The sequence below is a fragment of the Cryptomeria japonica genome, chromosome 8, assembly GCF_030272615.1.
Source record: "Cryptomeria japonica chromosome 8, Sugi_1.0, whole genome shotgun sequence".
NCBI classification, from domain to species: Eukaryota; Viridiplantae; Streptophyta; class Pinopsida; order Cupressales; family Cupressaceae; genus Cryptomeria; species Cryptomeria japonica.
In genome coordinates this window covers 31,764,567-31,778,269 of record NC_081412.1, presented here as the reverse complement: position 1 = coordinate 31,778,269, position 13,703 = coordinate 31,764,567, and the positions used below count along the sequence as shown (strand labels likewise).

Below are 13,703 nucleotides of genomic sequence, written 5' to 3'. Positions count from 1 at the left end.
AGCCTCTGATTTTTGCTGCAAAAAATAAATCCAAGTCATGCGACTATAATCATCAATAAACAACATAAAGTACTTAGATCCTCCAATAGAAGTTACTGGTAAAGGCCCACACAAATCTGAATGAATGAGTTGCAATTTTCTATGTGCTCTCCAGGTGGAATGAGGAAAAGAATTTTTATGTTGTTTGGCAAGAATACATGCTTCACATTTTTCAATTGATTTAGAAAAAAATGGCAAACCATCAACACCATTCTTTTGCATGGTATGAATGCTATCATAACTAATATGCCCCAATCTTGCATGCCATAAAAGGCTTGGTGATAGACTCTCTTCTTCAGTAAGATATGCAAAATTTTTAGAAGTAGATGCACCATTTAATTTTAATAATCTTCCATCTTCACACCCAGTGAAAACAATTTGATTGTTAGATGTTTTTCTTACAACAACCTTCCCATCTTTTAAGAAAATAGAATAGCCTTTTTGTCAAATCAATACTAATGATAGCAAATTTCGTTGTAATTCTGGAATAAATAATACATCATGAAGCACAAGGTCTTGAAGATTAGGCAACTTAAATCGAATAGTTCCTTTTCCAAGAGGTTTCAGACTAGATTTATCTACTAAATAAATTGGACCATAGGCACCTTCATGAAATTCTTCAAAACAATCACGCCGAAATGTCATATGTTGTGTGGCTCCAGTATCTAAGATCCAAGAATCATACCATGAGGAATTAGATGTAAAATCTGAAACAGAAAGCACATATTGATCACTATCACTGTCACAAGCAAATTGGGCTGCTCCTGAAATTTTATCCTCTGAAATTTTATCATCACTGTGCATTTTTGTTTTATCTTTCTGTTTAAATGAATTTTCTCTAAAACTTTCTATCTTGTCCCATGAGAGCTTACATTCATGTGCTTCATGACTACCTTTTCTACCACATCTTTTACAATATAAATACTGCCTATCATTTTGATTATCATGTTGCCTCCATTGACCTCTAGTTTTTCCTTTATCATTATAACTATACTTTGAAGAGATTTTATTGATAGATTTTTCTTTTTGATGAGCAAAACAAACATTTTCAGTAGTAGTATCTATTTTCCTTCCAAAAGCTTTTTCACGTTCTGCTAACTTTTCAACCAATGTATCAAATGAAATGGTTTTCAATTGATTACTTGCTTGAAGAGACTCTAGATAAGTGGAATGTGTTGGAAGAAGTGCCTTGATGAAAGCAGTGAGATAGATATCAACTTTTCCACCCGCAGCATCAACATCATGTTTTATAGCTCTGATTTCAGAAGCCAAACTCATAACATCACCATTTTTCAATTCAAGATTAAACAATTTTAATTGTAACTGAATAAACTCTAATTCTGAATGAGAATCAAATAAATCTTTTAATTTGTGAAGAGCTTCCCATGCAAATGTGCATCCTTGTATATGTCGATACACATCTCCATTAACAGAAGCTCTTATCAAAGCCAAAGCTTTGGAATTTTTATATTGCCAAATTTCTTTTTCTTTAGCATCAATTGGTGTTGTAGGTTGTGCATTTTCATCACAAATTTTAGACCATAAATCATTAAAAATGAGAGTGTTTTCAATTTTTCTATGCCATTCCATCCAATTATATTTTCCTGTTAAAGTTTCTCCAATCAATGAAACAATAGACTGCATTCTGAATTTAAAATAAATAAACACTATTTACAAGGCCTACAACTTTAAAATAACTTCTCAATCCTTTAAAAATAGGGAATAAATAAATTGATATCACCTGAATCAATTTATTGTTTCTGTAGAATTCTCTGCTCTTATTTCTCCGCTCTGATACCACTGTTAGGGCAGAAATGTAAATGAATTGATAAAATGAAACACATTTCAATTAAAATTCAAGAAGTACTTGTTGCATAATAAAGGCAGCGAACAGTTTGCACAATTACACAAAAACTGTCGGATGGAACAAATAAGTTATAACTATACAAAAACTAATAAAATCAAACAAAACTAAAATTAACCTAAAATAACTAAGTTTTAACCTAAAGATTAATACATTAACAGATGGCGGCAACATCTACGGAGAAAGCGAGTCAGACTTTGCACGTACAGACAGCGAGGATGATAAAAATCAATGGATCAAATGCTTTCAATCGCCTTACATGAGCTTTTGAGAACTTTGAGCCATTGATTTTGAAAAATAGCTTTGTCCATTTCAAATAAAGAAATAGCTTTGGCATAATTATGAATAAACGAAATTTACAATAAAAACGTGATGAGGAAATGCGTGTTAATTCTATTTGCTTGTTTTACTGCAGAAATTAAAAAAGAGATAGAATAGGCTTCGTGGAAAAGCTAACAAACACGACACAGATCTCTATTTCACCAGCAAGTAACAGTGGGTTTGCCATAATTGATGTTGTTTAATCCTCTCTCGAAACTAAAATATAAAAATATTAGCCTAAAATAATTTGGTCAATACAAATTTGACAGGGTGCATTTAATATTGATGTGTTGTATGTTTTATTTTCACAACAAATTTACCTGAAGTGTGCAAGCCATTCTGCACGGAAAAGTTACGTGGCAAACGAATCGCACGGTAGAAATACGCAGAGAGGGAAACCATGTGACACTGATAAAAATTAATTTCGGCCAGTTATGCAGTTTTTCTATGTCGGCAAATTTAACCTTTTTTATTTCCCGGCTGCGAAACTGACAAAGCAGTTAATTTCCGCCAGCTATGCAACTTTTCTTTTATTTCCGGAGGTTTTAACCTTTTTTTTTGGCCCGGGAACTGACACATGTCTTAATATTTATCACACGTCACGTACATGTATACCATAAGTACTTTATCTTGACTGAAAAATTGTGCCACTTCAGAGGAGACCTGTTCCAAGGGGCTGAAGCTATTTTGGTTCCAAAACAGACCTTTCTTATAGCGTGATAGCGATGTGTTAGTCAATTGCAACTGTTTGCGTATTTGTACTACCGTTTTGGAACCAAAATAGATGCATCCGTTGCAAGACTTGTAGCGATCAATCTTGTTGGATGGTAAGCATGGTTTCCTAGTGAGAATGTGGAATAACTAGGTTTTGAAGGAGAGGAATTGAATGCAGCTTTTGCCATCACTTCCATATTGCATCAGCATCCCAACTTAAGCTAAGGAACCTGGAGCATCTCAGTAGGTGGCTGATGCCGATTGTGTTTATTTAAATTTCTGGCATACTGGTAGATTGCAGGGTGTTTTATTTTATGATTAATGTCTTGTTTGCAAAGTTAAAAATTTCAAGCAACCGGGTAGATGTCTTGAATCTCGATGCCCTTTTTCAGATCTGCAAAATTCGCAGAGAGACAAGCTAAACAACAGCAAATGTCTTAGGAATTAGCTTCAGGCCTTTCAATTTCATTTGCTCAAACAGCTTCAGGGCTTCTATTTTCCCTCCATTGGTTTTTGCGTTTTGCATACATGTTTACCATGGCACTCTTCAAAAATACATATTTAACAAATTGATGTGGGCATGAATTAGTTTTCCCCCTATTTTTTCTCTCAAACACAAGCCTCCACAAGAGAAATATGAAGGGCAAGCGTTTGCTAGAAAAGTAACATGGTGGTTTTATTGAATGAGATCTTATTATACTCTTCAAAAAATTTATTATTTAATTATACTATTAAGTCAAAAAAGCACTTTGTTACAGAAGCCTCAGTTCAAGATTCTCTCATTATTAAATTCGTTGAGTATTGATATGGGCATTCTAATTTGTTTTTATTTTTATTTTTCTTCTGTATTAGAAGAATTTCAATTTTATCCGTTAAACCTACTTTTCTATCAAATGTGAGTTGCTTGGACATTGCTTCAACTTATCTAAGAACGAAACTTGTTAAGGGATAGATAATAATAAAGAGGCCTCACTACTCAGAGCACACAAATGTCTTGTAGAAATTTTTTTTGTTCAAGGGTCTGAATATGTTTTGGGCAAGCGCAAATCAATACTGTATTGGTAAATTGGCCAATATATTATGTAAAGTATGTTTTACTATGGACGCAACCATTGCACCACATTTTGGTGCAAATTCTAGTTTAATTTTGTTTTGTTATTTAGTTGATTGTTTGAATAAGTTTTTGACGCAGGGGAGAAACCCCTCTGGTCTACAATTCCCACTCACACTAGCTCTTTAATTTCATCACCACCATTCCCATGCGCACCTTGTCTTCCTTCATTTAACGTTTCCTTCCTTGTTAATCGGCTTGAAAGTTTAAGCCTTATAACCAATTCATTTATACATATCCTCCTAGCCCACCAATTTATGAAACATTTTGGCAAACGGTCTACGTGCCGGTTTATTTTTCCACATTTGCATACACGTCAACACGTCTGACAAATTCCTTATAAATTGATATATGTTCATGCCCTGTTTGCCAGATGCTCCTGCATCAGTTTTACCAATTCTGAGTATGTTAGTCCATTTGGTTGCAATGAATCAATCAAACTTTGAAAAGAAATAGAATTTTCTATTTTGTTGAATTTTTCAAAGCTTTAATCAATTCTATGTTAATCCATGTCGTTGCAGGTGAAACAACTGAATTTTTTAGATGGAGAGATACCTGGGGGACTTATGGTTTTTTGTTGCGTTGACATTGTGTCGGGTGACGATCAGCTGCAATGTTGTGTGCTTAAGGGAGGAAAGAGATGCCCTCGTTGCTTTCAAGAATGAGATATATTCTTCACTTAGATTTCGTTCATGGAATGGGCTTAATTGTTGTGCGTGGCGTGGGGTTGAATGCAGCCGAGAGATATCCCATGTCATCAAAATTCATCTTTCTCAAGTTTCAGTAAATTCGATAAATCTCGATAAAGATTCTCTGACAATTGGCACTGCAAATTCGATAATTCTCGATAAAGATTATCCGACAACTGGCATACTTTCTCCAGCACTGTTCAAATTGAAGTATCTGGAGCATTTGGATTTGAGCGCCAATTTCTTGAGTGGCGTTATACCCACAGGTAAAGACGCTTCTAATTTACAGCATTCTTTTGTTTTTCAACTAATGATAATTTCTCATTATTGTAATGAAATGTGTTTTCTTGGTCTTCGATTCAGAGCTTTCTAGTCTACACCAACTGAAGCATCTCGATCTCAGCTTCAATTATTTTGAAGGCCAGATTTCGAAGCATATATCCTCCCTTCACAACTTGACTTATCTCGACTTGTCATGTGCTGGTGCTGATCTGAATGGTAGTATTCTGTGGCGTCTGGGAAATCTTTCCCAACTGCAAGTTATAGATCTTGCCACAAAGATTTACCTCGAGGACGAGATTTCATATAACTGGTATGATTGTGGACCTGTCTATTGTCCCAGTTTGAAGTGGACAGAGAATGTGCGAGGGTTAAAGCATTTGTCACTTCAAGGGGTCGAACTGAACATGACGGGGAAACAATTAGAAGCGCCACTTTCTAGGCTCCATAGCCTTCACCACCTCAACCTCAAAGACTGTGCTCTGTCGGGGCAAATCCCCCATGCTTTACGAAAACTCACCTCGCTCTCCCATCTCCATCTTGGCTGGAACGAGTTTACTTCCAGTTTGCCCGCATGGCTGGGAAATTTGACTGGTTTAGTCTCCATTCAGTTTGATCGCTGTGACCTGACGGGGCCATTACCTGCAAGTCTTTCCCGTTTGCCTCATCTGAAAGAGCTTAAGTTGGTCGACAACAAAATAACTGGAAATATAGGACAAATATTGTTATGTGAATCGTGGCCCCAGCTTACCCGGTTTGTTTTGTGGGGTTCCAATGTTACAGGAAGTTTGCCACCTTGAATTGGAAATCTGTCTGCCCTTGAATACCTTGATCTTCACGCCAACTCATTGAATGGACAAATTCCAGCTTCAGTTGGCTTGCTTTCGGCCTTGGTTTATCTCAGACTCTCTTATAATCTGCTGACCGGCAATGTGCCTTCTGAGTTGGGTGGGATTTCCTCTTTGGAAGTGCTTTATCTAGACAACAATCACCTTAACGGTAGCATTCCCGATTCTCTTGGATATCTAAGTCGACTTTCTAGCATTAATCTCGGTAACAACAATTTAGAAGGCTTCATTTCTCTTCATTTCTTTGAAAATGCTACCAGGCTTGCTGAGCTAACTCTTTCGAACAATAAATTGACTGTTCATATTGAGCCCGAATGGATACCTCTGTTGGAGATAAATTAATTATCCTCCCAGAAACTTCTGTCTTCCAGAAAGTTCCTCCACCGAGTGACTTCTAGAGCCTTCTTCCACCTGCCCACCATTATTGCTGCATCTAACTCTGATCTACAGTTTCCAGAACATTTAATATGTAATGGTCTATAAATTGAATGTATTCGAAATACAATCTCACAGCCCATTTATGGGTTTCTCCTCTGTCTCCCGTCTCTCTTCTCCTCTGTATTTCTGTGTGTTTGTGCTGTTTTTTTATCAACCTCCAATGCAGTTTCAAGTATTGCGCTTGGGTTCTTGTAATATAGGGGGTCTGATTCCTGCATTCCTTTCAACACAATATAGCCTGGGGTATTTGGATCTCTCCAACAACAGTCTCTTTGGAAACATTCCAGCTTGGCTTGGGGACCTTCCATATATGGCAGTTATTTCCCTGTCGCATAATAACTTGCAAGGTGAACTCCCTTCCAGCTTTGATATAAGTTACTATGAAAAGATATATTTGGGTGGGTCATAATATGTTGACTGGTTCTGTTCCGATTCCTTCTGTGCCTGCATCAGATTTCGAATTGTTGGACTTGTCCCAGAATAGATTCACCGGTTTTATCCCAGTGGAGATTGGTTCGCTTCTTCCTAACATTGAGTTCTTGTTATACTCTGAAAATGATTTAAGAGGTGATATTCCTACTTCCATCGGTCTTCTGCAAAAGCTACGGGATTTGGATCTATCAAGTAACAACTTTGAAGGTAAAATACCATCAAGCCTCACCAACTGCACAGCTTTGAAAAGACTAAATCTGGCAAACAATAAATTAAGTGGGGAGATTCCATCTAAGATAGGAAGGCTACGCCAACTCGAAAAGCTTCATCTCAGTGACAACATGCTTAAGGGGAACTTGCCATCTGATGTCCAAAACTGTTGCAAATTGTAGATTTTGGATGTGACAAATAATTTCTTGTCTGGGAACATACCTCTTTGGTTAGGACAGCTTTCTGACTTGATGATACTTGTTTTGAGGTCAAATAAATTCCTTGGATGGATACCACATGCATTAGGCAATCTTTCAACTCTCCATGTCTTAGATATCTCCCACAATAATTTGACTGGTGCTATCCCACCAGAGTTGGGGAAGTTGACAGGTATGATGGATGGAGAAGCGGGAGGATCAGTAGTCTTAAATGGTTGGTCCTCTCATGGTCTTTCATATTATTATAAGGAAGAGATCAATGTGGCTAACAAAAGATTGAGCCTAGCCTATGGGTATTCTGTTCTCTTACTTATAACAGCCATTGATCTTTCTTCAAATCAGCTTTCAGGTGACATTCCTTCAGAAATTGGCAAACCTTAAGCATTTACATGTCCTGAATTTGTCAGGTAATAGTCTTACAGGAGAGATTCCAGTAAGCTTTGGCTTGTTAGAGCAGTTAGAATCATTGGATCTTTCTAATAATAAATTGCGTGGAAGAATCCCAGGTCAGATGGTACAACTTTCCTTTTTGAGTTTCTTCATTGTGCCCAACAACATGCTCTGTGGAAGAATCCCCTCAGGGACTCAGTTCTCCACATTCAATTCCACTTACTTTTCAGGGAACCCCGATCTGTGTGGGTTTCCAGTTGACAAGAGATCATGCGGTTGTGATCACAACTCATCTGCAGGTATGCCACCGGTTTCCGAAGATGAAGAGGAGAAAGAGGAAGAAGAAATCCCATTGTATTGGTATGTAAGTTGGATGGCAAGCTTTGCTGTTGGATTCTGGGGAGTGTTTGGAGTCCTTTGCCTGAAAAAGAAATGGCGAGTAATATTTATTAGAGTCCTAGATGGATATGCCGTAGGTATTATGAATATCTTGTCACTCAGAAAATAATAAATAGTTGTGTAGAGAGGCATTGCCTTCATATGTTCATAGATAGATATGTCATGGGTAATTTAGATAGATTGTTTGTATGAAATAAGGGTATTATAGATAGATTATGTGTAAGAAAATAATGCATAATATCATAGTGTAAAGAGACAGAGTCTTTTATATGAGTACGGAAAAGGGAAAAAAATAGTGGTGTAAAGAGGCATTGCCTTCATATAATCATAGATGGATATGTCATGAGTACTATAGATAGTTGTCTGGAAGAAAATAATATATCATATTTCCTATTTAAATAGGTAATGTCTCTCATACCCAAATAGGTAATGTCTCTCATATGGGTATGGAAAGAAAATAATTTTAAATATATTAATATATATTTTATGGTTGATAATTTCTTTTATATTATTGCTTCTCTAAGTGATATTATTAGAATTACTTAGAGTTTTTTTGTCTAATTAATTATTTCAGTTAGTTGTGATGTCTAATATATATTTTTCATTTTTATTGCAAATAGAATTATTCAAACTTTTATTAGGATTAAATTATTAACTCTAATATTTAATGAGGATCTTTTTTATAATATTTTATTATTATTAATTTTTTAATTGATATTAACAAGAAATTTAGATCTATATTCTCATCATGATATATTTACTTTTGTCTATTTATTGAAATTGAGTTATTATTATTTTAGAACAAGCACATCAATATGGAGTGGAATAAAGTTTTATGAAATTTCTTGATATAGTTTGTTATTTTTCATAGACTTTCAAATAGGATAATTTTTGTGATGGGCTTATCTTACTTATAAACAATGCATTCAATTTTAAAATTAGATATAATATATTATATTTTTGTAAAGAAAACTCAAAGGGTTACATGTATGTAAATCTATGTCTCCATGTGATTTCATTTGACCCTAACACAGATAATATGAAGTTGACTATTTTTACAAATAAATTTGTAACAAGTAGGTTTAATCTAATGTGATTTGATGTGGATTTGATCAAACCCCTTTAATTGGTCGTGTAATTATTTATTTATTGATATTTGCCTTGATATGAAGGGGTTCTAATATACCTTGTTCATGTAGGCCTAACTATTTGCCTTGATAATGCATGTTTTAACAAATATTTTTAGCAATAGGATACTTGTTACTTTTAAAGCAAGATGCAAGTCCATTTTGAGGAGGATATGGTATTGAAGGAATGACAGGATCATGAAGTAGACCGGCTCAAATGAAAGTGGAGGAACCCATTTGATATAGGGGATTCATTAGAAACTTGGGTAGATGCAATGGGATCTTGTGGAAGATTAGGACCATGAGGGGAATAAGAAGAGATGATGGGCTCTTCAAGTGGATATGGGGGATTATGACATGGAGGTGAAGGGAAACTTTGATCTTGACTTGGAATATGATCATTGGTATTTGTATTTTCCTCCTGATTTTGAATTGGATCATTGAAGGGGATGGAAGGGATATCATGATCTTGCTTAGGAGGTGGGTGTTGAATGGGACTTGAAAGGATACTTTTCTCTTAAGATGGAAGGGAATCATCTAGGATGGAATAAAAAGGGATGAGAGGATCATCATAAGACTCTTGGGAGATGGGATCTTGGTCAAAAATTGGATGGTTGTTCTTGATCTTGATTTATTTCAAGACTAATTTATTCTGACTTTGAATTATCCTCTTAATATGAGGTAGGAGCTTGGATATGTATGGGGATTCTTGGAAGGATTCAACATTTTGGCCTAATGAGAAAGGATTTGGAATAAGACTCTCTGAAGTGGGTTTTCTTAGAAAAGGAGCAAATGAAGGCATTGGATCTACAATCTTCGAATGGTATAAAGGATTAGTATGAAGAAATGGATCAGCTTGGATTTCTATTTTGTATAGTCCTTGAAAGGTTTCATCATTGGATGCATTGTTTGATGGAGATGGTAAGGATTGATCAAGGGATTGGAAGGTTTTCTCTTTGTGAATTTCTCTCCACATCTCCCCTCTCTAGGTTTCTTGGTCTCTCCTTGTATATCTCTCCCTCCCTCCCTCCTTGTCCCTCTCTTTTTCTTTGTTCTTCTTCCTCTCATTTTCTCTCTCCCTCCACTCTCTTGATCATGCCTCTCCCTCTCTTGTATAAAGTTTTGGGAGTAAGGTGTAGGATATATGGTTGAGGATGGAGAAAATCGGGTTTGGAGTACAAGATTAATTGTATATGGTTTAGGGTGCATTGGGTTGAGGGTATTATGCATATTGATACTTTCCTCTATCTCTTCATCTCCCTCTCTCTCTTTTCTCTCTCAATCTCTCTCCCTCTTTGTCTCCCCCTCCCTCTTACCCCAACATATATCTCCTTCCCTCACTCTCTCTTATTCTCTCTCTCTCCATTGTTTAGGTTGTCACCTCTCCCTCCCACCTTCTCTCTCTCCCCAATCTATAGGTTTCTCCATTTCTCCTTCTCCACCTCTCTACCTCTTCATCCATGTCTTATTACCCACCTCTCTTTGTACCCCTTTTCCTATCTCACTCCTCTCTTTCCTATCTAGGTTCCTCACCTCTCTATTCCCCTCTAGGTATGTAACCTCTCTATTTGTCCCTCTCAACTTCTCTCTCTCTCTCTCTCTCTCTCTCTCTCTCTCTCTCTCTCTCTCTCTCTCTCTAGGTCCTTCAATCTCTCCATGTCTACCTCTCCCTCTATCCCCTCTTACTATTGGGTAAGTGCACCAAGATGGGGTACCAAAAAGGGGTCTTAAGACGCCACTTTTTTTTTCTTGAAATCAGTAAAGTCTAAACTTTGACAAGAAAATGAAGATAGTTACACTCAATATGTGAAGATGCAACAAAAACAAGAGATGCAGTGCTCCAATTATACATCCTAAAATACTAATTCATTTTTAAAATGGTTAATATTAAGGGTTTCAAAAAGGGGGAGCACACAAAGTGGTCCTATTTTTTCAAAAAATATAACATAGAACCTGCATGCTCCCCCTAAAATGTCAACTTTTTTTAAGAATTTCTAAAATTGCTCCAGTGAGAAATTAGGTAACACCATGCAGTTTATGCCAAATTTTTGGGCTATTTTTTTATGAATATATGATTTTTCACTAATTTTTGAAGTGGACACATCTTGAAAAATAGAAATTTGAACATGTTGTCTCCTAAATTTTGTCAAAACTAATTAAAAATCGAATTATTGTTTTTTTAAATTGTGTGGAATGGGGTCTAGGTTCTAATTTTATTTTTTTCTAAATTTGATGAACGAGTAAAAGTCTATGCCCAAAATATGAGATGTTGGCTTTTATATTATTGTAGTAGTTTCTGGATTAGATTGTCTGTATATTTTTTTTCCATCAACATTTCAAATCACACTCTGTGATAAATCATTAGGATGATAGTGTTACTACTTATCAAATTGCCATTATTTTCATATCCAAATTCATACTATATATTCTAGTCGATTAGTATTACCGAATCATGTAGTCAGTACACACAGAGAAGTCGGTATGAATAGTCTAGTCGGTTACAAAAGAAAGCAATCACAGAACGTAGTATTCATTGAGCTGTTTACCAAGTAATGTTTCATGGCTACCGAGCAGTAAAGTTAACTCACTAAGTTGATATTCACTGAGTGAAATGTTTTACCAGATACATTGAACTTGGACATGCACATGAAAACATGTTACAAGATCGAGGCACATCTAACCGTTTTTGCATTGGAAATTGCACTAGGAGATTGTGTATGATTACAAGGTCAATCTAACCAATGAGATATTTTCTTTAGTTATTCATTCAAAGAATCTTTTTGTAAGATCGAAGCAATGAATTAAATCACCGCTGTAAGAGATCTATTTATACAGCATGATTTTAGGGTTAGAAAAGATATACAACAAGAGATGTGAGATATGTGTGTGTATGCATGAAGGAAGACTGCTACAGAGACACAGAGAGGTCACCGAGAAGGTTATCAGTGAACAGTCAAAGAACAGAGTAAATAGAAGGGTTTATCGAGTTTTATTATGGGTTACTGAGGTATGCTACAAGCTAGGTAATCTTATTCTGAGCACATAGATTCTGCTATAGCATTTCAGATGTAAAGTTGCAAATATTTGTAATGATTCTATTGTAATATTTGAAGTTGTAAGAGAAACCTTTAATAGGGTAAAAGACTCTAACCAAGTCTATAAATTGTAAATCCTTTAACCAGGTGTAGCATTTATATAGTGTTGTAAAATCCTTTAGTAAGGTAGATCTAACTGATCTTGATACTCCTAACAAGGTAAGCTATCAGAAATAGCTAAATGTAGCTCTAACTAAGCAATCTTTATTATTGCAGTAGTGAAGTTGTGGGTGCCATCCCCACTGTAGTTTTTCTCTCTAACCAAGAGTTTCTGCATGACCAAAATATATGTGTTATGGATTAAATCATGTATGATTGTTATCTATTGATTTCAGCTTTATTTTATGTTACTGCACTATTCTGTTTATGCATAATAGTAAGGTTATTATCAAAGAAAAGTTTTGGAGTACTGATTCACCCCTCCCCTCTTAGTACATTAGTTTTCCATATTGGGCCTAACAATTGGTATCAGAGCTTGAATCTTGGAAAAGGGTTTAACTACCTAAAGAGAAAGATCTTAGCAATGGAAGGCTACAAACAATCTCAGAGGATTGTGTATCTTCAAGAAGAGATGGATAATGCAAATCAAGTGATTGCAGACATGCAAAGGCAAATGCAAAAATCTCTGAAAGTAAGGAGAAGATTATCTGATGACTTGCAGGATTCTCAAGACCCAGTGGAACAAATCGAGACATCATCTGAGAACAATATATCTGAAGAGACTGAAGAAATGATTGGAATGTTGAAAGAAAAGAACAAAGCATTGGTTGATCAACTAAAAGCAATGAAAAGAGAACATGAACATTTCAGTACACAGATGACTGAAAATCTAGATGCATTAAGGATAGCTGAGGATAAAGCAAGAGATCTACAAAGAGAGAAACAACAACTTGAAGCTCTTTTATCTGATAAGGATGATGAAATCATAAGGTTAACTGGTATTCAACAAAATATGACAGATCAACTAGGTTATGCACATCATGAAGCAATTCTAAAGAATGATGAAAATCAATCATTAAAACTGGAAGTATCAAGGTTGATTGGTGAACTTGAAATAGAGAAGAAATCCAAAGAATCATTGGAGAAAAGTTATGAAGCATCAAAGATGTTGGATGAGCAACTGAATACAAGAAGACTTTACAAAGATGGAGGACTCAGTTACAAAGGAAAACAATCAACCAAGAAAGGAATTCATACTACTGAGAGAGGAGAATCATCAAAGCAAGCTGGAAACGGGAATAACATCAAAAGGAAGAAGCCTATTTGCTACTACTGTGGAAATCAAGGTCATACTACCAACATATGCCATATCAGAAAAGGTAAGCAATCAAATATCTCTAAGTCCAATGGATATTGTTACAATTGCAATAAATATGGTCACACACCTAATCAATGTAGGACAAAGTTTGTTAACAACTATCAGAAGGCAAAATTCAAAGGGTTTTGTAAAAACTGCAATAGATATGGACATAGTATTGAGAAGTGCTAGTTTAAGAAAAAGAACTACATGAAGTATCCACACCAAGCAA

The 13,703-nt window shown here is 35.7% G+C and overlaps 1 protein-coding gene and 1 pseudogene across 1 annotated transcript; both read left to right on the top strand.

The window, feature by feature from the left end:
• Positions 1–4,592: 4,592 nt before the first annotated feature.
• LOC131059185 (probably inactive leucine-rich repeat receptor-like protein kinase At3g28040) lies at positions 4,593–5,817 on the top strand. The gene is made up of 2 exons (XM_059210134.1): positions 4,593–5,004; positions 5,102–5,817. Exons 1-2 carry the CDS (start codon positions 4,593–4,595, stop codon positions 5,815–5,817), a joined length of 1,128 nt encoding a protein of 375 aa, XP_059066117.1.
• Positions 5,818–6,683: 866 nt separating this feature from the next.
• Positions 6,684–8,280, top strand: LOC131857486 (receptor-like protein 33; annotated as a pseudogene).
• The last annotated feature ends 5,423 nt before the right edge of the window (positions 8,281–13,703 follow it).

Excerpts from the sequence above, each read along its gene's own strand:
- LOC131059185 (XM_059210134.1), top strand. The coding sequence starts at position 4,593 with ATGGAGAGATACCTGGGGGACTTATGGTTTTTTGTTGCGTTGACATTG. Across the intron at positions 5,005-5,101 it reads GAGTGGCGTTATACCCACAG|AGCTTTCTAGTCTACACCAA; the intron begins GTAAAGACGCTT and ends TCTTCGATTCAG.